The 23,782-nt window shown below is 39.4% G+C and overlaps 1 protein-coding gene across 1 annotated transcript in view; it reads right to left on the reverse strand.

Moving 5' to 3' along the window:
* Positions 1 to 15,513: 15,513 nt before the first annotated feature.
* Positions 15,514 to 23,782, reverse strand: part of FZD6 (frizzled class receptor 6) — a 36,052-nt gene continuing 27,783 nt past the window's right edge. Inside the window, exons 5-7 of the mRNA XM_059901971.1 lie at positions 22,848 to 22,996; positions 21,238 to 21,666; positions 15,514 to 17,023 (exon numbers count right to left, since the gene is read on the reverse strand). Of these exons, the coding sequence (XP_059757954.1) occupies positions 16,855 to 17,023; positions 21,238 to 21,666; positions 22,848 to 22,996 (747 nt within the window). The 3' untranslated portion in view covers positions 15,514 to 16,854. The remainder of the gene's footprint in view (positions 17,024 to 21,237; positions 21,667 to 22,847; positions 22,997 to 23,782) is intronic.

Consider the following 23,782-nt stretch of genomic DNA (forward strand, 5'->3'; position numbering starts at 1 on the left):
TCTCAGTGTGGTTGCAATGGAATGTTCCTGAGAAGATCCATTTTTATGAGTGGTTTATGCAAAGTCCAAGAAGCTTGCACACATTTTTCTGCTTACTCAGTGTCTTGTCTGGAATGTTTGCTTCCCCCCTCCACAGTAATTCTAATCTCAAAGGAATGTGCCTTTTCCTTCTGGGGTGATCATCTGGGGGGCCCCACTTTCCAAAGAGCCTGTGTAAGTCTGGGAAATGTCACTGACAAGTGAAGGTTTTCTGGTCAGTCATTCTTCCATGGGTAGTTTACTGTCTCTTGATAATGCCTCAGATGAAACTTAGGCTCTCTCCTGATGCTCATTTTCTTTCCTAGGCTCATTACAGTCTCCACGTTCCTGAAGGATTGGTCCATTGGTAGAAACTCAGTTATTAGGCATTAGTTTCCAAATTACTATTAATGATTGCTATCATGCCTCTATTATAATAACCACTATTGTACTTTAGCTCACTGGTTGGTTGTTTCCACACTAGTCTTTTTTTCCACTGATGTGGTCGTTATTTCCTCACCAAAGAAGAAAATATGAGTCCTTGTGATGTTTTCTCCACTTACAGAGTTCTCCACCAATTTATCTATTTGAAAGAGGTATAAGATGATTGCTCCATTCCTTCTTCTACTCTGCTTGCTGTAGTTCAGTGCATCAGTAAAAATGATATGTCTATGCCATTTATAAGTTTATAAATTAATAGTTCTCAGTAAAACACCTGCCTAATTGATCATCACCTTTCATAAAATATCTTTTAAATGTATGTAGATAGAAACTTTGAGTTTTAATTAGATCAAAAAGTTTCATGGTAAGTACTTAGAGGGGATAACACACATCTGGCAATTAACCTTTTATGTCCTTCAGTGTTGTCTAATTTTTTTATAGCCATATTTTTGGTTCCCCCAAAGATTGCCAAAATGGCAGGGATTGTATCTGACATGTCTTTGTATCTTTGACAATACTTAAAGCAATGTGCGGGGACACATAATAGATGTTAAATAATGTGCATTATATTGAACTGAAATTCTAGCCTTGCCTTCCTATGATTCCAGAGTAGCCAAAATAGATGGGATGAGGATCAATCTCTTTTGAAATCTGTCACCAAAATAAAGTTAAAAATTTGGCTCAACAATGAGAAAACAAATATCCCTATTAAAAAATGGGCAAAAGACCTGAGCAGATACCTCACCAAAGAAGATTTATAGATAACAAATGAGTGTATGAAGAGATGTTCACATCATATGTCATCAGAGAATTGCAAATTAAAACAACAGTAAGGTACCACTACATACCTATTAGAATGGTCAAAATCCAGAACACTGACAACACCGAATGTTGATGAGGATGTGGAGCAACAGGAACTCTCATTCATTGCTGATGGGAATGCAAAATAGTACAGTCACTTTGGAAGACAATGTGGTTGTTTCTTACAAAACTAAACATGTTCTTACCATATGAGCCGGCAATTATGCTCTTTTGTGTTTACATGAGTTTAAATGAGTTGAAAACTTACGTCCACACAAAAACCTGCACATAGATATTTATAGCAGCTTTATTCATAATTTCCAAACCTTAGAAGCAGCCAAGATGCTCTTCAGTACGTGATTCCAAGTAAATGACATTCTAGAAAAGGCAAAACTATGGAAAAAGTAAAAAGATCAGTGGTTTCCAGGAGTGGCAGGGTCAGAGGAGGAGGGAAGGATGAATAGGCAGGGCACAGAGGATATGGTGGGCAGTGAAATTATTCTGTATGATACTATAATGATGGACACATGACATTATTTATTTGTCAAAACCCATGAATATACAACACCAAGAGTGAACCCTAATATAAAATGTGGATTTTGGGTGACAATGGTGTGACCATGTAGGTTCTTCGGTTGTAACAGATGTACCAATCTGGTGAGTGATGGTGATCATGGGAAAGCCTATGCATGCGTTGGGCAAGCGGTATATGGGAAACCTCTATACCTTCTGTTCAACTTTGCCGTGAACTTAAAACTGCTCTAAAAAAAAGTCTGTTGTTTTGTTTTGTTGTTAAATTGGGTATGATTGTGTAGAGTAGTATCGTGTTGAATAAGGTCCCCATGAATTTATGGCTCTGGATCATTTTTTGAACAAAGTCTTCCTAGAATTGCCATTTCCCCCTTTGCAAAAATCACTTTGAATGTGCAAAGCAGATCTGTATGGAGTGGCATTTCTCTAAGTATGTACAAAAGAGTACAGGAACTCAGGGCATAGCCAAAAGCTTTAAACCTGTCATCTAAAGGCTCTGTATCTGTTTCATTTTTTCTCACCAGACCTCAGATTGGGAAAAGCTTTCAGCTTACCAGTTATTATTCTGCTCTGCCATCATTCCCCCATGTTTATAGCAGAATTTTCAAGGATTTCATACTGAAGGTTGAAGTCCCTGAAGGCATAAACCACATTTCCTCAGCCAGCTGGTTACTGCTGCCTTCCCTGCTGACTCCTGACCATCAGTGATCCCTGGATGTGCTCACTCCGCATAAACCCTACCATGTCCTTTTACTTTGCAACTCATTTTGCAGCATAAACAAGCTCAAATTCAGTCGTATTGGGTGGAATGATGTAACTCTAGTTGAGATCATCAGAGGTCTGATATATACATTCTTATAATATTTCAATAAACATTTATTGAGCATCATTTGTGTGATAGACACTTTGTGTTGGGGGGCTATGTATCACCCCCAAGGAGCTGATTCTTATATCAGTTAAGATGCTTTCAGCAGCAGGTAACAGAAAATTGTGTGGTGTAAACAATAAGGAAATTTCTTTTCTCTATTAACATGAAGTTCAGAGGGAAGGCTGTTCCATGTGACTGAACACATCATCAAGGATTCAGATTTTCTCCATTTTTCTGTTCTGCTACTCTTAGGGTTTTGGCTTTGTCCTCACGTCATCACCCACCCTGGGGAGAGAGCCAGTCCAAGTGTCCCTGCTGCATGCAACAATGTCGAGAGAAGAAAAGGACCATCTCTCATGATGTCTCCTTTTTAGGAGGAAGAGAATCTTTCCCAGCAGCCCCCAGCCCTTTTACATCTCATTGGCCAGAAGGGGGTCACATACTCAACCCTAAAATAGGCTTTAACTAGGGAAAGGTGATAACCACCATAGACTTCAGCAAATCAAGAAGACTCTCCACGTAGAATAGAATTGCTACGTGAGTAAATTGGGGTAGTTGGTAATGAAAACAGATAGGGGAATGAATGTTGAGTTGGTAACCAACAGCTTCTGGTTGAGGACACAGGTATGTATAACAGGATGCTAAAGATGACTGTTCCCTTTTCCTCAGAACTTTGGATGAAGCCTGAGTAGAGGACACACCCCCGCACATTCTACGGGGAGATGCTAGAAATGCCTGTAGCACAACCCTTGACCCCTCAGCAGGCCTAGCCTCATACTCACCCCCTTCAGACTATGTACCCTTTGTGTACTCATGGCTCTGGCTGCCTTTGCTCAGCATAATATTTTTGAGATCCATCTATTATTACAAAATCAGTAGTTTGTTTCTTCTTATCACTGAGCAAAATTCCATGGTTTGTTTATCCATTTATCAGAGATTATACCCCATCATCATTTACAGTTTAGGATGAGTGAGTGCATCAGCTCCTTTCCAGAGAGCAGGATGTGGCCCCAGGGGCTGGAGCTCTGGGGTGTTCCCACTGCAGAGGGATGACCCCCGCGGCCAGGAATGTGCTGAGAGCAGACGACAGTGTGCCAGTGAGCTGCTTCCACCGGTGGAGGGGGACCAGATGCAAGTCCCAGGGAACTCCTGGGGATTCCCTAAGAAGGTGAGAAAGTACAGATATCCCTCTCCTTATAACTTGTCACCAGGGCTCCTTTTGTTCTGGGATTTTTGGACTTTGCATCAGGAGCAAGAATCCAAGTTATACCATGGGCAGCTGCAATGGAATTTTTCCCCTCCTGCCTGACAGAGTCCTGGAAAACAGAAGGCAGAGGGAGACAGGGAGGTTCCCCTCCTGTCTCAACTCAGCAGGGTACATTATTAGCAAACTCTTGGCCTTGAAGTTAGGAGTCAAGTCCAGTATATCTATTTCAATTCCAATTTTCTGTTGGTGTGACAGTAATCCTAGACCTCAGCACATCCAGAACTATGAGCTAAACATTTAATTCCTTAGTATATTTAACTCATGTGGTCATGAGTCACTGTTAATACATTCAACAGATATGCCGGTCTCCAAGCTGAATATCCAAAGTCAGGGTTTTAACTGTTTTTCTTAGTGATTTGCTCATGTCTGCATACCAGCCGTCCAGCTTGGCTGATCAAAGCCATCTTGAAATATTTAACTTAGAATTCAGTATAGGACTAAAACATGTCAACTATTTCTAAGATCTCTATCTGGAGATACAGATCACTCATCAAAGTCAAGTTCCAAACCAAGTTACAGTAGGAAGTAAAATCAACTACGTATTTTATACATTAATATTAAACGTGGAATGAATGAAAATTTACATCATGTAGGAAATTTTCATGCATGTAGAAACAAGCATATTGTGTCTTTTACAAAATTGAAAAAAAAAAAAAAGGAATATTTATCTGGTGAGCAATAATTTTCTTTCTTTCTTTCTTTCTTTTTGGCCACACCACACCACGCAGCTTGTGGGATATCTTAGTTCCCTGACCAGGGATCGAACCCGGGCCCCCGGCAGTGGAAGCTCAGAGTCCTAACCACCGGTCTGCCGGGGAATTCCGGGACTGAAGCCTTAACCTGTTTCCGTCTCCAAACAGCCGGTGTCAGAATTGAATTAACTGCTTGGTGGTGTGGAAAATACACCCACGTTGGAACAGATTTTCTATAACCTGCTTTTTTTTTTTCACCAGTGATACCCCCTGGACTTCTTTCCCTATGAATATTTAGAGTTCCTCCTTGTTCTTTTTTTTTTTTAAAGGGATATTACTGAACATAGTTTTTGTTTGTTTGTTTGTTTTTAACAAACTGTGTTGGGTCTTCATTGCTTCGCCCGGGCTTTCTCTAGTTGCCGCGAGCGGGGGCTACTGTTCATTGCGGTGCGTGGGTTTCTCATTGCAGTGGCTTCGCTTGTTGCGGAGCAGGGGCTCTAGGCGTGCAGGCTTCAGTAGTTGTGGCACGTGGGCTCAGTAGTTGTGGCTCGTGGGCTCAGTAGTTGTGGCTCGCAGGCTCCAGAGCGCAGGCTCAGTAGTTGAGGCGCACGGGCTTAGTTGCTCTGCGGCATGTGGGATCTTCCCGGACCAGGGCTCGAAGCCGTGTCCCCTGCATTGGCAGGCGGATTCTTAACCACTGCGCCACCAGGGAAGCCCCCTCCTTGTTCTTTATAATATTTTCACAGTATTCCATTCAATGGAATGAATTATATAACCAGTTGTATATTTGTAGACACTTAAGTTTCTGTTATAAATGATGCATCAATTAATATCATTGAATAATATTCTAGTATAAAGCTTATCCCTGTCTGAATTTACCTTGATGGTTTATTCAGTTACTTGCTTATAGTCTGACACCCCCTGGGATATGAGCCCCATGAAAGCAGGGGCTTGTCTCTTGTTCCTCATTATATTGCTAGCATCCAGGAGAGTTAATATTATTTGTTGTTATTACTGGGAGCACTTGGACATTTCTAGATCCCTTCCACGAGGCATGAAAGCTGAGGGGAACATGGGGGGAGGTAGCTACTTCTGTTCTCTCCCTGCCTAGTTCCCTCACTTAGCCACTTAGAACTCTTTTCTGCCTAAGCAGTGCCCTTTTGGAGATTTGCTTCTCTGAAACCTTCAAAGTTTCCAGTCTGAAAATTGGGAACCAGTTCAGGTCTCTGGCATTCCACCCCCCACCCAGCTCCTTTCCTTTTTACAACTTATCTGGCTGCATGGGGTAGGTGGGGAGGCAGGACACGTTCAGTCACTCACATCCCTAGACTCCTTTGCTCTTGATGGAATCCGATGGATTATTTCCCATCTGTGTATCTTCTTTGGTGACGTGTCTATTAAGGTCTTTTGCCCATTTTGTAAATTGGGTTGTTTGTTCTTTTATTTTGAGTTTTAAGGGTCCTTTGTATATTTTGGATAACAGTCTTTTATCAGATGTATCTTTTGCAAATATTTTCTCCTAGTCTGTGGCTTGTCTTCTTATTCTCTTGACTGTCTTTCATGGGGCAGAAATTTTTAATTTTAATGAAATCCAGCTTATCAGTTATTTCTTTCACGGATCATGCCTTCAGTGTTATATCTAAGTCATCTCCAAACCCAGGGTCATCTAGGTTTTCTCCTATGTTATCTTCAAGAACATTTTTGTGTTTTACATTTAGGTCTATGATCCATTTTCATTTTTGTGAAGGGTGTAAGTTCTATGTCTAGGCTCTTTTTTTTTTTTTGGCATGTGGATATCCAGCTGTTCCAGCACCATTTGTTGAAGTAAGTGAATTGTTTCAATCTTTACTTTGACCTAGCCAACCCTGATTAGCAACACAGGGTTTCAAGAAAGCAAAACCTGTCTTCTTCCATTTGATTTACCAAAATCTCTATGGCTTGTCTGAGTGGTTCCTTGTTTAGTTTTACCTCCTTAATTTTCAAGACTGCAGGCTAAATTTTTGTCTTCGGAGGTCTCTAATAAATGATACCTCCGTCTGAAAGCAACTGAGAGATTGATACAGAAGTCAGACAGACGAAGATAAAAATCCTACTTTTGTTAACATTAAACACCTACTGGAGGATGTGGCTTATTGTGAGAGCCACGTGGGCTCGCTTGTGCTCCTTGCCTCCTGAACCTCCAAAGTTTACACCTCAGAACAGGTCACCCAAGGGAAAACTGGAGCTTCCAGCACAGACTCATTTGCCTGAGTGTGCACGATGGAGGCTTGATGTGGGGTTTTCTTAGAGGTTCCCAAGCTTACACCCACTCCCATCACCCCCCAAACACCCCCCCACATTTAATACTTATCCATTTTAAACTGGAATGCCAAGAGCAGCCTTTGCTTTCCTTCATGAATAGGCTTTTACAACCAGGAAATGATCCTGTTTCCAATTCCAAAGTGATATGGAATAAGTGTCTTAGCAAAATATTAGAAAAAACAAAGTTGTATTGCTGTCATGGACCCCTGTTCTTTGTGTGAGACACACGATGTTAACTCCTTGGCGTATCTGGAGTCCCATTCCAGGAGGAGTTTGCCTGCAGCCTGGGGTCCAGACAATGGCTGCCTTTGGGACCTCACCTCCACCACCTGGAAATGCTAAGGAGGGACTGTAGCACCTGCCTCTTGGGAGGAACACAATCCAACTTGGACACCAGCCTCTAGTTTTGCAGAAACCATAAAACTGAACCAAAGCATACAAACAAAATAGCTACTGGGAGTCCCTGAGTTCAGGTTTACAGTGTGTGCGTAATCTTGCCAAAACATAACTTACCTTTTCTTCTTGGCTTGTTTCTGGAGCTGAATGGCAGACGCAGCAGCGGGAGGCTCTCATGGCCCACAGCTGGGCCTTGTCTTTGGCTGATGCATATAGTACTCCTATTGGCACATTTAGTGAATCTTTGGTTTAAGTGTCAGGTGGTTAAGAAGGTTATTTTTGCTCCTGGCAAACATGTTAAGAGGAGAAGTTGACTCACCTGGTCTGGAGGGAAAAGACCATGTCAATTGCTAAAATCAAGACCTAATCCCTTAGCAGTTGAGGCGGCAGGAAGGTACAGACAAGAAAATTATTCCCTGCACAGTCCAGCCTGAATTTGGAACTACTGAGCCAGCTGGGAACGGTTGATCAAAACTAGGTGGTCCCAAGAGGACCTAGCCAGGCTGCTAGGACAGAGCCAGCCACAAACAGCCAACTTCTTTCTCAGATCCGTGGGCCCCAATCCCTCAGCCCAGGACTCAGGAGCCTGGGCCAACTGCAGGGCTCTAAGGGGTGGGTGAATACACGGGGGGAGTCGCTAGAGAAAAGCAGGGGGTCTGCCTTCTTCAGAAAGCCACAAATGCCTTAGACTCTCCCTGACTTTCAGATCCCAGACTCTCACATTCATTTTTGACCAGCTTCTCAACCTGAAATTCATGAACACAGAAACAAATTGTATGTTGAATTACCCACTGCTGGAGCGCTTGAGGTGGTGGTGGTCTGTGTGTAGGGGGGTGGGAGGGTGGAGGGGTGGTGGATAGAAAGGATTTGCCATTGTGGTTGTTCAGCTGAATTCAGCCTACTGCAGCCTCTCCTCCTTTCCTCGTGTCCCCCCGTATCACACTCTGTGGGGCTGGTCCTCTGGTCCTCTGTCTCTCAGTGCTGGATCAAGTCAGCAGGCCTAAGCTTTATTTGTGGGGATGGGAGTAGAGTCTGGGGAAGGGACATTCTCAAAGCCCGTATGCTGATTGCCAGCTAAAGGTTGTTTCAGGGACAGAGAGAAGCACAGGAGGGAGGAAGCAAAGGGAGTTTGAACTGGATGAGCTGGTGGCCTTTCCAGATCTCATTGGTGTGGGCGGCCGCCCCTCCCTGGCCTGTAGGTGTGCACATCAGTGACGCAAGGACCCTTGCAGCCAGATGTGGGTGGACCCACTGTGTCACCATTAGCTAGACGTGTGCTTAGTAGATCTTCTATTAAAAAATTAATTCTTAATTATACCATGTGATATATTAATAGATCTTCCTTATAAAAATTTAAACATTACAGATCAGGCTAAAGTCTGCTTTGATCATCACCTACGATGCTGGTCCCCTCCACAGAGATAACCCACGTTACCACATTTTCCAGAGTCCCTGCTTATGTAACTAGAGAAAGCATACAGCATTATTCTGTGGCATGGGGGTTGTTCACATACGTGCTGTTATCCTGTAAGTATTGTTTTGCCACTTGCTTTTTTGTGCTGAGCAATATTTTGGAAGCCTTCCATGTCAGTGCCTTTAGATTTCATGCCTTGTAACTGCTAATTCTTTCGATGTTCTTACCTCTTGCATGTGTGAAGTCAGCCCCTTCCGTCACACTCTATGCTTGCTGAATGGAAGGGACAGTATCTTATACTGGCTTTGGTCTCTTCAGGGTGTCCAGGGTAGCCAGACTCTGCCCTGCCTCCAAAGTCCCCAAGGCACCTGCCCGAGACAGGCTAAGACCTGGGACCCTTTGCTGAAGTGCTTGCACTTGGAGAAACGTCTCTTTGAGCCACGGAATACAAAGAATCTAGAAGGCAGGGGGCCCCAACAATTTTGGCACCAGGGACTAGTTTTGTGGAAGACAATTTTTCCATGGGGGCGGGGGGGGATGGTTCAGGAGGTAATGCGAGCCGTGGGGAGAGATGGGGAGCGGCAGATGAAGCTTCACTCACTCGCCCATCGCTCACCTCCTGCTGTGCGGCCCAGTTCCTAACAGGCTGCGGACCGGTACCGGTCCACGGCCCGGGGGTTGGGGACCACTGCTATAAGGGACTGAAAATAATTGCATGCCTGCACAGTTGGGGCAAATTATGAACAGTAAGGTACAAAAAGACCAAAACCCAACTGCTACTTCTGAGGTGCCAGGAGCAAAAGCAGGGGCTGCCCATGATCCCTGCACACGGCACCCCCCGGGGGCAGGCAGACCACCTAAGCCGTCCCTCTGGCCTGACCCACCAATCCACTCCTACCCTCACCCCATTTAAGGGACCAGCTCACCCCACCTCGGGGAGCAAGCAAGGGCACCTGTTACCTGTCTTCCCTCGCTCATACGGCAGCGTGAGTCCCAGAAAAGCCTTGCCTGAATTCCTCGTCTGGCCTCTTAGCAATTTCTATTGATTAAGGACTCTGAGAACCCTGGTCGGTAACACCCCGGTTTTGGATGTGCTGCACGCCCCTCTCTTGGTCTTTGCTTTCATAAAGAAAACCTTTGGATCTCCCAGTGTCTGCAGGGCCAGCCTGGAAGGCCCTACCTGGAGTCTCAGAACAGTGACAAAGAGGCAGTGATGACTGTCAGTTGAGGAAACACAGTCCTCCTGTTGTGTTCTACTGTACTTTTTATTTGCACACAGCCTGCCAACAAGGTCAGCTCTAGAAACACAGTGTGTTATTCTTCTTCACTTGGACTCTGAACTAACAGGGTTGGCAGCTAAGAGGCTGAAAATGCCAGCAAGGGGTTTTGCCAGTGGTCAGCTTGGTTTACAGGCTCTGGAGGTTCCTGTTTTATGAAAGTTTTCATGGAGGCACTGGACTGGCCATTCAGAAGGACTGAAACTGCTAGGGAGCTTGTACTTTGCTGGTGACTTTTCCCAGATAAAATCTGGAGTCTATATATTCAGATTCATATATTTCCTGACCGTGAAACTAATTAGCTCCTAGAATAGGCCCCCAAGGAAATAAACTCACAACTAGACAGTTTTGCTTTGGTTCGCACTCTGGAAGATAAAATGGAGAAGATATTAAGATATTTTATTTCCTTTCGAGTTTAGGAAACAGTTTTTCTTAATCTCTGTTGATTTCATACCTCTTTTCTCAACATATCCTAAATGTAATAGTATGCAATAGTGTATTTATAAACATAGGTATTAAACGTAGGGTTTAATAAACGCTTTGCACTTAGGTATGTTAAAACCCAGTATAGGGACTTCCCTGGTGGCGCAGTGGTTAAGAATCCACCTGCCAACGCAAGGGACACGGGTTCAATCCCTGATCCAGGAGGATCCCACATGTTGCAGAGCAACTAAGCCTGTATGCCACAACTACTGAGCCTGAGCTCTAGAGCCCACGAGCCACAACTACAGAGCCCGCGTGCCACAACTACTGAAGCCTGCGTGCCTAGAGCCCATGTTCCACAACAAGAGAAGCCACCACAATGAGAAGCACGCGCACCGCAACGAAGAGTAGCCCCACTCGCCGCAACTAGAGAAAGCCCGTGCACAGCAACAAAGACCCAATGCAGCCAAAAATAAATATAATTAATTAATTAATTAATTTTAAAAAACCCCGGTATAAGTGAAACCAAATAAGTAGGAATTATTTAAAATAGGACCACTGTAAATGAAAATGAACTATGGCATGCATTTGGAAGATAGTTTATTGGAAAAAATTTCTCTAAGATGTTTCTATGAAAACTTAAGTAGCTTAACCCCCTCTCACCCCCTCCTTTTGTGGTGGAGAATTAGAAAACCTACTTAGAACATTTTCCTGGTTTTCCCTTTTTTTCTTCTTGGGATGGAAAATAAAAACCTGCAATTTGCCTGCTAAAATGTGTTCAACTAGCAATCATTTTTTCATTTGTTTTCATTTCTAACTAGTGTTTACAACTTCCAGTTCCGCCTTCTGTTTCTTTTATCACCCTTCTTTCATACTGCTTCCTTTGGTTTCCACTCCTCCAGTTGTGTTCACAACAAACTTTACTATGTCACTTTCATTACTGTTTAGCTCTGGGTCCCAGTGTCTTTTTGATACTTTTGGATTAGCCTTTTCTTCTCTTTTCTCTTTGTTGATTCACTGCTATTGTGAGTTAATGAAAGTATGATTCTTCTGCACATGATAAACCCCAGTGGCCACTGTTAAAACCTTTAGCATCTGGAATTTTAAGTCTTTGACCTGCGGTGTGAGCAGTGAGGTATTAAAGATTAAGCTTTCCATGCAGCAAAGTAACAGCAGGGCTCCTGTGGTTATTAAAATATTATATCTTTCATTTCCTGAGAGTACCAGTGTTTAACTGCCTTGGCAGTGTTAAAACTTTCCAGCAGTAGTAACTGGAAACTCTCACCAGTGGTATAGTTCTGAGAAGTAAGGAAACACTAAAACTGTGACTTTGATGATGGGTGGCAGTTACAAGCTGTTTTCGGGCCAGTTTTTCAAGGAGAGTCTAGGGCCAGGTTCCTTCAGTACCACGAATAGCCCAGCAGTGATGGATCCCAACGAGGTACTGAGTTTTTTTGAAAGATGGCATTCCATAAAGTTCTGTTGAGGATCTGTGGCTGACTGTCATAAAAAGCAGTGAAATGCTGCTTTATCACATCTTTACTGCTGTTGAGTTCAGCTGCACATTGCTCATGCCAACCTTGTCATTGTAAATGTAAACATATTATGTAATTTAGGTTAAAACGTTCTTGGTTAAAAAATGCTATGTAAATTCTTATAAAAATTAATGTCACCAGCTCTGAAATAGCAGGCTCTTTTTGCATCAAAGACTCTCATCCCACGAAAAAGAGAAACTGCCCTTTTCTTTTGAATTAGATGATGGTTTTGAAGTTTGTTATTAAAAATGAATACTTAAAAAAATTCAAGCTTACTGATTACAAAAATTATGCCCATGGTTGAGACATCACTTGGAATATAGGTGGCTATAGATGAAAATTTTTATCCTAAACAAGTCACTAACAAATCAAATCCAGCAGCATATTAAATGATAAACCATGATCAATTACAGTTATTCAAAGCATGAAAGGATGACATTATACATACTAGGAAAAGTACTGACTACGTCACATTTGTAGATTGAAACATTGCTATCCAGTTGCTCATTAAGCCTGTTTCTTCGCCCTCCCAGGCACACACCTAGACCACATTTCTCAACCTCCCTTGCACTTGGGTATGGATCCGTGCCTGAGTTCTGTCAAATGGAATGTTAGCTGAAAATGATGTGAGCCAGCTCCCGCTCCACCCATATTTTTGTGTGTGCAGTCGGTTACTCTTTGTCTCTCTGCCTCCACCTGCTGGCTGGGTGCAGACAATCCTGCAGAAGAATCTGAAGCCCGAACGGGTGGCAGCGTCACAAGATGGAAGAGATGGGTCCTTGAATAATCACTTGGAAGTCTACCTCAAGGACATCTGCATCTGTCGTGTGAGTGGTAACAGTTTCTTAAGCTACTAAAATTTTGAGGTTTGCTAGAGCAATTAGCCCCCTTGACTAATACTGATAACAAAAATGCATTTGATAAAATTCAACACCTACTGCTAATTTAAAAAAATTGTCAAATGGAACAGGATTCTTTATTAACTTGTTAAAAATATCTACCTTATATCAAATGCCAACATCATTCTTTTTTTTTTTTTTTGCCAACATCATTCTTAATGATGGAGTACTACAGGCATTTTCATTAAAATAAACAAGAATGCCTGCTGCTACCACTATTAATGATCACTGGCTTCAACAGGTGAGAAATGAAATTATCATTATTTGATATGAAAAGATCACCCACCTAGAAAGTCCAGGAAAAATCAACTACAAAATTATTAGGGACTAAGGGACTTTAATAAAGTCATTTGTTACAAAATAAAAATTAAACATTAATATATTTTCTATGACCTTTAAAAAGTAAATTATATATCTTTTAATATATATAAAAGAGTCATAAAAACAGGAAGATACTACTTAAAAAGAGGAGATAAAATGCTCTGTGAAGTTAAAAAATGGTAGCCAAAATAAAAATTCAATAGAAATTTAGAAAAGTTTGAGATATTTTCTTAGAAAGAGAACAAAAATTCAGAGATGAACAAAAGGAGAGGAAAGATAAGAAAATTGGAGCATCCATCCAGCTGATGAAAAGGAATTCCAGAGACAAAGAGCAAGCAGAAGGGAGGAACTTATCACATACATAATTCAAGAATATTCCACTGAATTGAATGACGAAACTAAAGCCCATGCTTTACTCAGATTTTGTTAGTTTTTATCTAATGTACTTTTTCTTTTCTAGGATACCACGTTACATTTACATCATGTCTCCTTAGGCTCTTCTTGGCTGTCACCGTTTCTCAGACTTTGATGATCTTGATAGTTTTGAGGAGTACTGGTTTTGAGGAGTATTTTGTAAAATGTCCATCTGCCTAGATTTATGTGACTGGACAAGTCATGACTAGAGTGAAGTTATAGATTTTGGGGAGGAAGATCACAGAGGTCAAGTGCCATTTTCAGCACACAGTGTGAAGGGTACATACTCTCAACATGACTTACTACTGTTGATATTGACCTTTACCTGGTGGAGGTAGTGTTTGTCAAGTTTCTCTACTGTAACAAATACTCTTCCCCCACCCTGTTCCCATACTGTATTCTTTGGGAGGAAGTCACTATGTGCTGTCTAGACTGAAGGAGTGGAGGGTCTTATACTGCACCTCAAGGGTGGCATATCTTTATAAATCAGTTGGATAAACACGTAGGAGTGTGACTGCTGGATCATATGGTAAGACCTTATTTAGTTGTGTGAGAAAACGCCCAACTGTTTTTAAAGTGACTATACCATTTTGCATTTCCATCAGCAATGAAGGAGCGTTCCTGTTGCTCTGTAACCTCAGCAGAGATTGATGTTGTCAATTTCTTGGATTTTAACCATTCTAATAGGTGTGTAGCAGTATCTCATTATGGTTTTCTTTGCTATCTTTTTAAGTTATATGAGTTTAATGAACCTATGCCTGGTAATTTAGGAGCATCTCTGGATCTTTTTCTCTTGTCTGATGCTTGTGCCAATTCTTGTTCATGTATTGTCTTTTTGCATACCTGACTACGTTTGATTATATGATGGACATTACATTTGAAAAAGTATTCACAGTGTATGTAAAATGACATTTTCTTCCTCCAGAGAAGATTTTCATTTGCTTCTGCCTGGTGCCTGAGGGTACTAGTCATCCAGAACTACAGTATTCTAATTCCAAGGTTAGAGATTTTTCTAGTCCACCCAGGTAACAAAGCAGGGTTGCTTTCCATATAGATCATCTTACTCCTAGATGTATCCCTTTGAGGTCAAAATTCGGACTCCCTTCTCCTTGTCCTCCAGACTTTGAGGCTGTTAATAGCACTGCTAATATCTCAGCCAGCTTTTCCAAATCATCAAATGCTCCCTAGGCAAAAGAAGCACCAAATGTTGGGCTTGGCAGTATGAATTTCTCTTCTCCCAGATCTTAACCTGGCAATTTCACATGATCTTATTAGGTTTTTCTAATGTTTTCAGGATGATCTTGTTTTATTTCCCACTGTCAGGAGTGAAAGCAGGGTCCTGGGTTCCCTTTGCTTTACCCCATATCCCAGGTCTAAAACTGGCTTAAAAAAGTTATGACAGGGGGCTTCCCTGGTGGCACAGTGCTTGAGAATCTGCCTGCTAATGCAGGGGACGCGGGTTCGAGCCCTGGTCTGGGAAGATCCCACATGCCACGGAGCACCTAGGCCCGTGAGCCACAACTACTGAGCCTGCGCGTCTGGAGCCTGTGCTCCGCAACAAGAGAGGCCGCGATAGTGAGAGGCCCGCGCACCGCGATGAAGAGTGGCCCCCGCTTGCCACAACTAGAGAAAGCCCTCGCACAGAAACGAAGACCCAAGACAGCCAAAAAAATAAATAAATAAAATAAAAAATAGTAAAAAAAGAAAAAAAGTTATGACAAATATAGCTCTATAATTATATTTTGGGAAGAAACTGTGACAAAGAGAAAATAACACAAGTCCTGACTGTCTTCTCCTTCTCTAGTTAAAAAGAAGCTACTGGCTTATTAGTCATGGAGCCACTGATCTGAAAAATTATACCACTTCCTGGGCCAGAACCACTGTGCATAACCACAGAATACTCTACAATCTCATATACAGAGAAAATTTTATTACTGAAAAGGTCACACAAAGTTTTTGTATACAAAGTTAAAAAATGTGGAAAAGTTAATATTTACAACCTTTTTCATACAGTACATGATAATTTTCTTTTTAAGCTTTAACAGAATGTTAAATAGAGAAAAAAAAGTATAAGAAAACCTTGTTCAAGGAATAATAGTCATTGGAAACAAAATTAAGAAAATTCTTTAATATTTCAAAGTATGTTATATGAAATACATTTTATTCTGTTTATCAGGACTACATTCTTTTCCATTTGTTTGGCACTAACACTGCTAGCACATTTCTGAATGTTCAGCAAAATCCTATTTAGCTGCAGAGATGAATTCTACCTGATGTCTGAGAAAGATACTGTACAAATGCAAAGGGTCTGTAGTATTCTAAATGTTAAAAAACAAAAGTTAAAACAAAAGTATAAGCAACTGTAAATGGTCATACAAACATAATCTTGGGTGGTCATGATATAGTAAAAAAAGGAAATCAATTGCACTTGGCTTAATTTATAAAGGAGTAACATTTCATCTACTAATCCTTCAGGACATTTTATTTAAAAAAATCAGAAGGACCAGCCAGCAGCATAATATTATCAACAGTGGACACTCAGTAAGCACCTTATTTCAGCTGCATAATAGATCTGTGAAATTCCTAAACCAACTAGACTTTATAAAATTCACACATTGAAGATGATAAGGTAGAGTAAATGGATTTTTTTAGTTGAATTCCCATTATAACATCTTTTGGTGTATCAACTATTTTTTATATTATAAAAGAACACTATTTTTCAATTTTCTTAGAAATTCAGTGTAAAAGCTACCAAAGCAGTGCTAAAATAAGGTATTGGAATAACATAATAAAAATATTTGAAAAGACTTTCCAGGATTTCTAAAAAAAGCTCAAAACATATAAACTTGTTTTCAAATATATAAAAAAAAGATACAAAGGTAAGTTTTAAATACTTCAGCAAAGAAAAATCTTGATTTTATACCATAAAAGTGAAAGAGCATAGTACAACTTAAAATACTTTTAACAAGAGTAGAATCTTCATAAATAGAAAAGGAAGGTTCCTCTAATACTCCCTCCTCCCACACAACTTAAAAAATATCATTAACCTGCACATTTCCGTTTTGGGGGTATACTGTTGTCAATTAACCTCTATGTGAAATGAATCATATTCTCAGAATCTATTGTTTCCAGTGTAACAGGAGGCAATGTAGCTTTAAGTGCAGAAGAAGAATATAACAGTGAGTCTTATAAGACAGTGTACTGTCACCTCCAGTGTAACAGGAATTCACTTCTTAGTAACACGATGATCTGGTTTTCAAGTATCTGAGTGACCACCAGCGCCCTGCTCTTTTCCAACTCCTGATGCTGAGTGAACAAGCAGTGATGTGGAGCCTTTGAGGCTGCTTGGCTCTGAAGACCTGGGAACATGCAAGCTGTTGCTCTGCACCGGGCCAGTTTCAGTGACATCACTCTTTGGAGTGACCCTAGGTAAAAGAACAAAAGCTGATGTACATACACACCAAAGCACAAATGTGATGCCAGTTGTCCTCATAATTGCTGTTTCTCTTTCCATGAGTTTTACTCCCAACCAGTATCCACTTTTATCAGAAATAATTAACTCTTTATGTATACTCTTAACTCCTCAAAGTACAAATAATTTATTTTCAAATACAATTTTTGCTAACTTCAGAAACTTCATCAAGCACCACCCATGTATGGGCTGAGCATGGTGTCTCGTGGGGAATAAGACAGCTTGATTCCTGCCTTCAGTTTAGCAAATTTTTTATTGATTTCCTACCATGGATCGGACACTGTGTAAGAGGTTGGGAGCACAAAGATGAGTCCGACCTCAGCTCTGCCTTCGAGAAGTTTACAAATCTAGTGGAAGATAAAGGCATGTATCTAATCATACATAATCCAGTATGCAAAAGCTGTTGGAGGTACATTTGGCCTATTTGGGAGGAGATGAGGTAAGACAATCTTGAGACCTTAAAGTAGTCAGCTGTCAATATTTTGGCTAATTCGATATTTACCTGTGTTAGGATCACCTATGACCATTTGGAAAAATTAATTAAAGATAATGTCAATATCCTTTCATGTTCAGAAAATAAAAACATTTGATAATCATCTTCATATAAAATGACAAATACCTTTTATTTATTTTTTTTTCTGCATCTATTGAGATGATCATATGGTTTTTATTCATCAGTTTGATAATATGGTTTATCACATTGATTGATTTGCATATATTGAAGAATCCTTGCATCCCTGGGATAAATCCCACTTGATCATGGTGTATGATCCTTTTAATGTGTTGCTGGATTCTGTTTGCTAGTATTTTGATGAGGATTTTTGCATCTATATTCATCAGTGATATTGGTCTGTAATTTTCTTTTTTTGTAGTATCTTTGTCTGGTTTTGGTATCAGGGTGATGGTGGCCTCATAGAATGAGTTTGGGAGTGTTCCTTCTTCTGCAGTTTTTTGGAAGAGTTTGAGAAGGATGGGTGTTAGCTCTTCTCTAAATGTTTGATACAATTCACCTGTGAAGCCATCTGGTCCTGGACTTTTGTTTGTTGGAAGATTTTTAATCACAGTTTCAATTTCATTCCTTGTGATTGGTCTGTTCATATTTTCTGTTTCTTCCTGGTTCAGTCTTGGAAGGTTATACCTTTCTAAGAATTTGTCCATTTCTTCCAGGTTGTCCATTTTATTGGCATAGAGTTGCTTGTAGTAGTCTCTTAGGATGCTTTGTATTTCTGCGGTGTCTGTTGTAACTTCTCCTGCTTCATTTCTAATTTTATTGATTTGAGTCCTCTCCCTCTTTTTCTTGATGAGTCTGGCTAATGGTTTATCAATTTTGTTTATCTTCTCAAAGAACCAGCTTTTAGTTTTATTGATCTTTGCTACTGTTTCCTTTGTTTCTATTTCATTTATTTCTGCTCTGATCTTTATGATTTCTTTCCTTCTGCTAACTTTGGATTTTGTTTGTTCTTCTTTCTCTAGTTCCTTCAGGTGTAAGGTTAGATTGTTTATTTGAGATTTTTCTTGTTTCTTGAGGTAGGCTTGTATAGCTATAAACTTCTCTCTTAGAACTGCTTACGCTGCATCCCATAGGTTTTGGATCGTCGTGTTTTCATTGTCATTTGTCTCTAAGTATTTTTTTATTTCCCCTTTGATTTCTTCAGTGATCTCTTGGTTATTTAGTAACGTATTGTTTAGCCTCCATGTGTTTGTGTTTTTTACGTTTTTTTCCCTGTAATTCATTTCTAATCTCACAGCGTTGTGGTCAGAAAAGATGCTTGATATGATTTCAGTTCTCTTAAATTTACTGAGGCTTGATTTGTGACCCAAGAGGTGATCTATCCTGGAGAATGTTCCATGCGTACTTGAGAAGAAAGTGTAATCTGCTGTTTTGGGATGGAATGTCCTATAAATATCAATTATATCTATCTGGTCTATTGTGTCATTTAAAGCTTCTGTTTCCTTATTTATTTTCATTTTGGATGATCTGTCCATTGGTGTAATTGAGGTGTTAAAGTCCCCCACTATTATTGTGTTACTGTCGATTTCCTCTTTTATAGCTGTTAGTAGTTGCCTTATGTATTGAGGTGCTCCTATGTTGGGTGCATATATATTTATAATTGTTATATCTTCTTCTTGGATTGATCCCTTGATCATTACGTAGTGTCCTTCCTTGTCTCTTATAATATTCTTTATTTTAAAGTCTATTTTATCTGATATGAGTATTGTTACGCCAGGTTTCTTTTGATTTCCATTTGCATGGAATATCTTTTTCCAGCTCCTCACTTTCAGTCTGTATGTGTCCCTAGGTCTGAAGTGGGTCTCTTGTAGACAGCATATATATGTCTTGGTTTTGTCCATTCAGCAAGCCTGTGTCTTTCAGTTGGAGCATTTAATCCATTCACATGTAAGGTAATTATCGATGTGTATGTCCCTATGACCATTTTCTTAATTGTTTTGGGTTTGTTTTTGTAGGTCCTTTTCCTCTCTTGTGTTTCCCACTTAGAGAAGTTCCTTTAGCATTTGTTGTAGAGCTGGTTTGGTGGTGCTGAATTCTCTTAGCTTTTGCTTGTCTGTAAAGCTTTTGATCTCTCCATTGAATCTGCATGAGATCCTTGCTGGGTAGAGTAATCTTGGTTTGTAGGTTCTTCCCTTTCATCACTTTAAGTATATCATGCCACTCCCTTCTGGCTTGTAGAGTTTCTGCTGAGAAATCAGCTGTTAACCTTATGGGAGTTCCCTTCTATGTTATTTGTTGTTTTTCCCTTGCTGCTTTCAATAATTTTTCTTTGTCTTTAATTTTTGCCAATTTGATTACTATGTGTTTCGGCGTGTTTCTCCTTGGGTTTATCCTTTATGGGACTTGCTGCGCTTCCTGGACTTGGGTGGCTATTTCCTTTCCCATGTTAGGGAAGTTTTCAACTATTATCTCTTCAAATATTTTCTCTGTTCCTTTCTCTCTCTCTTCTCCTTCTGGGATCCCTATAATGCGAATGTTGTTGTGTTTAATGTTGTCCCAGAGGTCTCTTAGGCTGTCCTCATTTCTTTTCATTCTTTTTTCTTTATTCTGTTCCGCAGCAGTGAATTCCACCATTCTGTCTTCTAGGTCACTTATCCGTTCTTCTGCCTCAGTTATTCTGCTACTGATTCCTTCTAGTGTAGTTTTCATTTCAGTTATTGTATTGTTCATCTCTGTTTGTTTGTTCTTTTATTCTTCTAGGTCTTTGTTAAACATTTCTTGCATCTTCTCGATCTTTGCCTCCATTCTTTTTCCGAGGTCCTGGATCATCTTCACTATCGTTATTCTGAATTCTCTTTCTGGAAGGTTGTCTATCTCCACTTCATTTAGTTGTTTTTCTGGAGTTTTATCTTGTTCCTTCATCTGCTACATAGCCCTGTGCCTTTTCATCTTGTCTATCTTTCTGTGAATGTGGTTTTTGTTCCACAGGCTGCAGGATTGTAGTTCTTCTTGCTTCTCTTTATTTTATATATATATATATATATTTTTTTTAATTTATTTATTATTTATTTTTGGCTGCGTTGGGTCTTCATTGCTATGCGCAGGCTTTTAGTTGTGGTGAGCGGGGGCTACTCTTCATTGTGGTGCGCAGGCTTCTCACTGCAGTGGCTTCTGTTGTTGCAAAGCACGGGCTCTAGGCACGCGAGCTCAGTAGTTGTGGCTCACGGGCTCTAGAGCGCCGGCTCAGTAGTTGTGGCGCATGGGCTTAGTTGCTCCGCGGCATGTGGGGTCTTCCCAGACCAGGGCTCGAACCCGTGTCCCCTGTGTTGGCAGGCGGATTCTTTACCACTGCACCACTAGGGAAGTCTGACAAATACCTTTTAGACAGTACTATAACGTAGTACTAATTGAAACTTAATGGCCTGTATTGTATATGAATCTTAAACATTTCCCTAAATATACAAGCAACTGTTAACAATTACCACAGAAATGAACATTACTTTTCTATTTGAACAATAAACATGAAAGGGTCTTCTCAATGCTAAGAATTAAACTACAAAATAGCATTTATAGGCAAAACCCAAACTTCCTTGGATTAAGTGTATAGACATGTCATCTCAAAGAATGCTTTCTTTCCAGATATGACATGCTTTAATGAAAAATGTGTAATGCAGTATTCAAGAGTCATGGTTTAAGATAGCAAAGTCCAAGCTCACCTTCCTTCATTCCGTGCACTTTCAGACACACTGCTCTTATCATTCACATTGCCTGCCCGGCCTTTCCCATCAGTCTGTTCCCCGCAGAGTCTGGAGCTGGATGCTGCTGGGGAGGCAGGTTCCTCACAGTCCTGTTCTCGTAATTTGGAGGTGCTCGTTCCATCTGCTCTCACCTCTCTCACTGATGTTTCTGGTGAGGTTTGTATTTCTGTCAAAGTTTCTTGTCCTAAGTAATCATGGTTAGTGATTGCTACTGCAGAAGTGCCGTGATTTGCTGTAGCTCCTGTGCTGGTTCCCATGGATTTGGAAATGACCTTCAGCTTATGTGAACTTGGTTTGTAGTGCTTCTTTTTGTGTTTAACTTTAGAATTGTGCTTTAAGAAAAACTCACACGACTCCTGTAGTACTCTTCGACTTTCACTGATTGGACTGTAAGAAAATCCAAGGAGAGAGTTTACTTGATAAACGTTAAATGTTATAACAGAAATCATAAAGCATATCACATATCTTGTGCCAAAAATCCTAATTCATTAAAGTTACGTCTATATGATTTACATTATTTATAAAATCTGGGATTATAAATACTATGAGATATAAGTAGATTGCCATGAAATGAAATCTTTTTGTGCATACAGTTAGTTGCTTTTGTCAGCATAAAGCTAGAAAGAAATTAAATAGGCAAAATCAAAAGATGAGGGCAAGAAAACTCAAACCAGCATAAAGTAGGGGATTATCTGTATGTGTATCATATATAAATATATCAAATATGGAAGTAAACCAGAGAGAAAGAACACAGAATATAATTAATGGTCTTTGTTTAAATGCAATTGCTTTCTTTCTAACATTCAAGTTATAGCAAGTTATTCTGAAGTTAGTGTGGGTATATAAATACAGGATAGAGATATAATAATAGTTCAAAAAAATTAAAGTCCAGTTAAATGCAATTCTTCAGGCTACGAAAACTTATTTGTGAAAAGGTTCTGAAATTTTTACCACAAAATGAATTCATTAATCAAACCAATTGGGAACAGTTTAAAAAACTCTATACTACATTGTTGATTGTACACAATGTATAACATATATAAATAACAAAATGAACTATTTACTCATAAATGTAAATCTACTATATTGTTACAGAATATTCCATAAGCTCAAATTTTTACCATCTTAAGCAAGGCAAATAAGTGACATGTTAAGTCAGTATTATGTGTAATAAAATTTAAAGGTAATGATTGTACATCACATTTGAATCATACTCCATAGACTGCCTTACATATATTTGACCCATTTCACCTTTCATCATTGATAAAAAAGGATAAAATTATTTAAAATTCTGAACCCAAAACAATGAACTTAAAGATAGCAGTAATAATACTGGATATATTCTAAGCCATGGAAAGAAAATGCACTTTTTACAAACTTTTCATTCATATTTCAATAGAATAGTACATGTCAAAGACTATCATAACAAATGCTAAAATAAAGCATATCTCTCCATGAAAAAGATTTCAACTTGAAACAACAGTTGACATAATGAAACTCCAGTACAATGATTTGGTATTTGATCTATTTATTTTAAAACAATGTCAGATAATTCAATAGATTCTTACTCTTTCTTGCGACTTCGTTTAAAAAACCCAGCCCATTCTGTGCATGTCTTTTTGCTTCCAACCCAGAAGACAGCAGAGATGCCAACAATTAATGTCATCAGATATTTTATCATAAATAAAGCCAACTCTGGTCGAGTTTCTGTTTTTGCCTACAAAAAAGTAATGAATAAGAATTTTAGTGATACATTTAAAGTGGAAAAAAGTCTATACAGTCAATGCAAAACTTGAACAAAAAGTATAAATCAGTTTGTTTTATTATGAAGTGTTTGATATAACATAATATGAAAAGTGCTTTAAGTGTAATATAGAAGTTCTGAACAAAGAACTTTTATCAAAATATATAGCTAGAAAGGGAAAAATACTTATTAAATATATTTAGGAAGGACGTCTTACATCTTGGCTTGATATCTGGCATTTTTTTTTCCTATAAGTACAGCAGCTTCTTATAATTGCCAAAATATCTGCCTCTCAATATTTATCTTTTCCTTCACAATAATCTATAAAAAAATACATTTAAACTCATTGTAACAACATACTATTTTAGAGTCTTTATGCATTGTTGATGTTTTGTTACAAAAACTTAGAGCAAAATAAGTTATCAGTAAAATGTAAAAATGTGGAAATTTTCTAAAAATTAAATCATACTTTTCTTTCAAGCATAAACTTTCAAATATTTTTTAAATGTTACAAGTATCAAAATACTATACATTATGCATTATATCTTGCTTTTTTCACTTAGTAATATTTCTTGGAGACCATTCTAGAGCACTTCATTCTTTTTAAAGGCTGTTCCATTGTGTGGATGAACTATAATTTATTCAGCTGTCCCTACTAATAGATATTCAGGTTATTTCCAACCTATTGCCATTGCAAATAATGTTGCAGTGACTATCTTTGTATGTATATAATTTCTCACATTTGTGAACAGAGCTGTC

This window comes from Balaenoptera ricei, chromosome 17 (genome assembly GCF_028023285.1).
Source record: "Balaenoptera ricei isolate mBalRic1 chromosome 17, mBalRic1.hap2, whole genome shotgun sequence".
Lineage (NCBI taxonomy): Eukaryota > Metazoa > Chordata > Mammalia > Artiodactyla > Balaenopteridae > Balaenoptera > Balaenoptera ricei.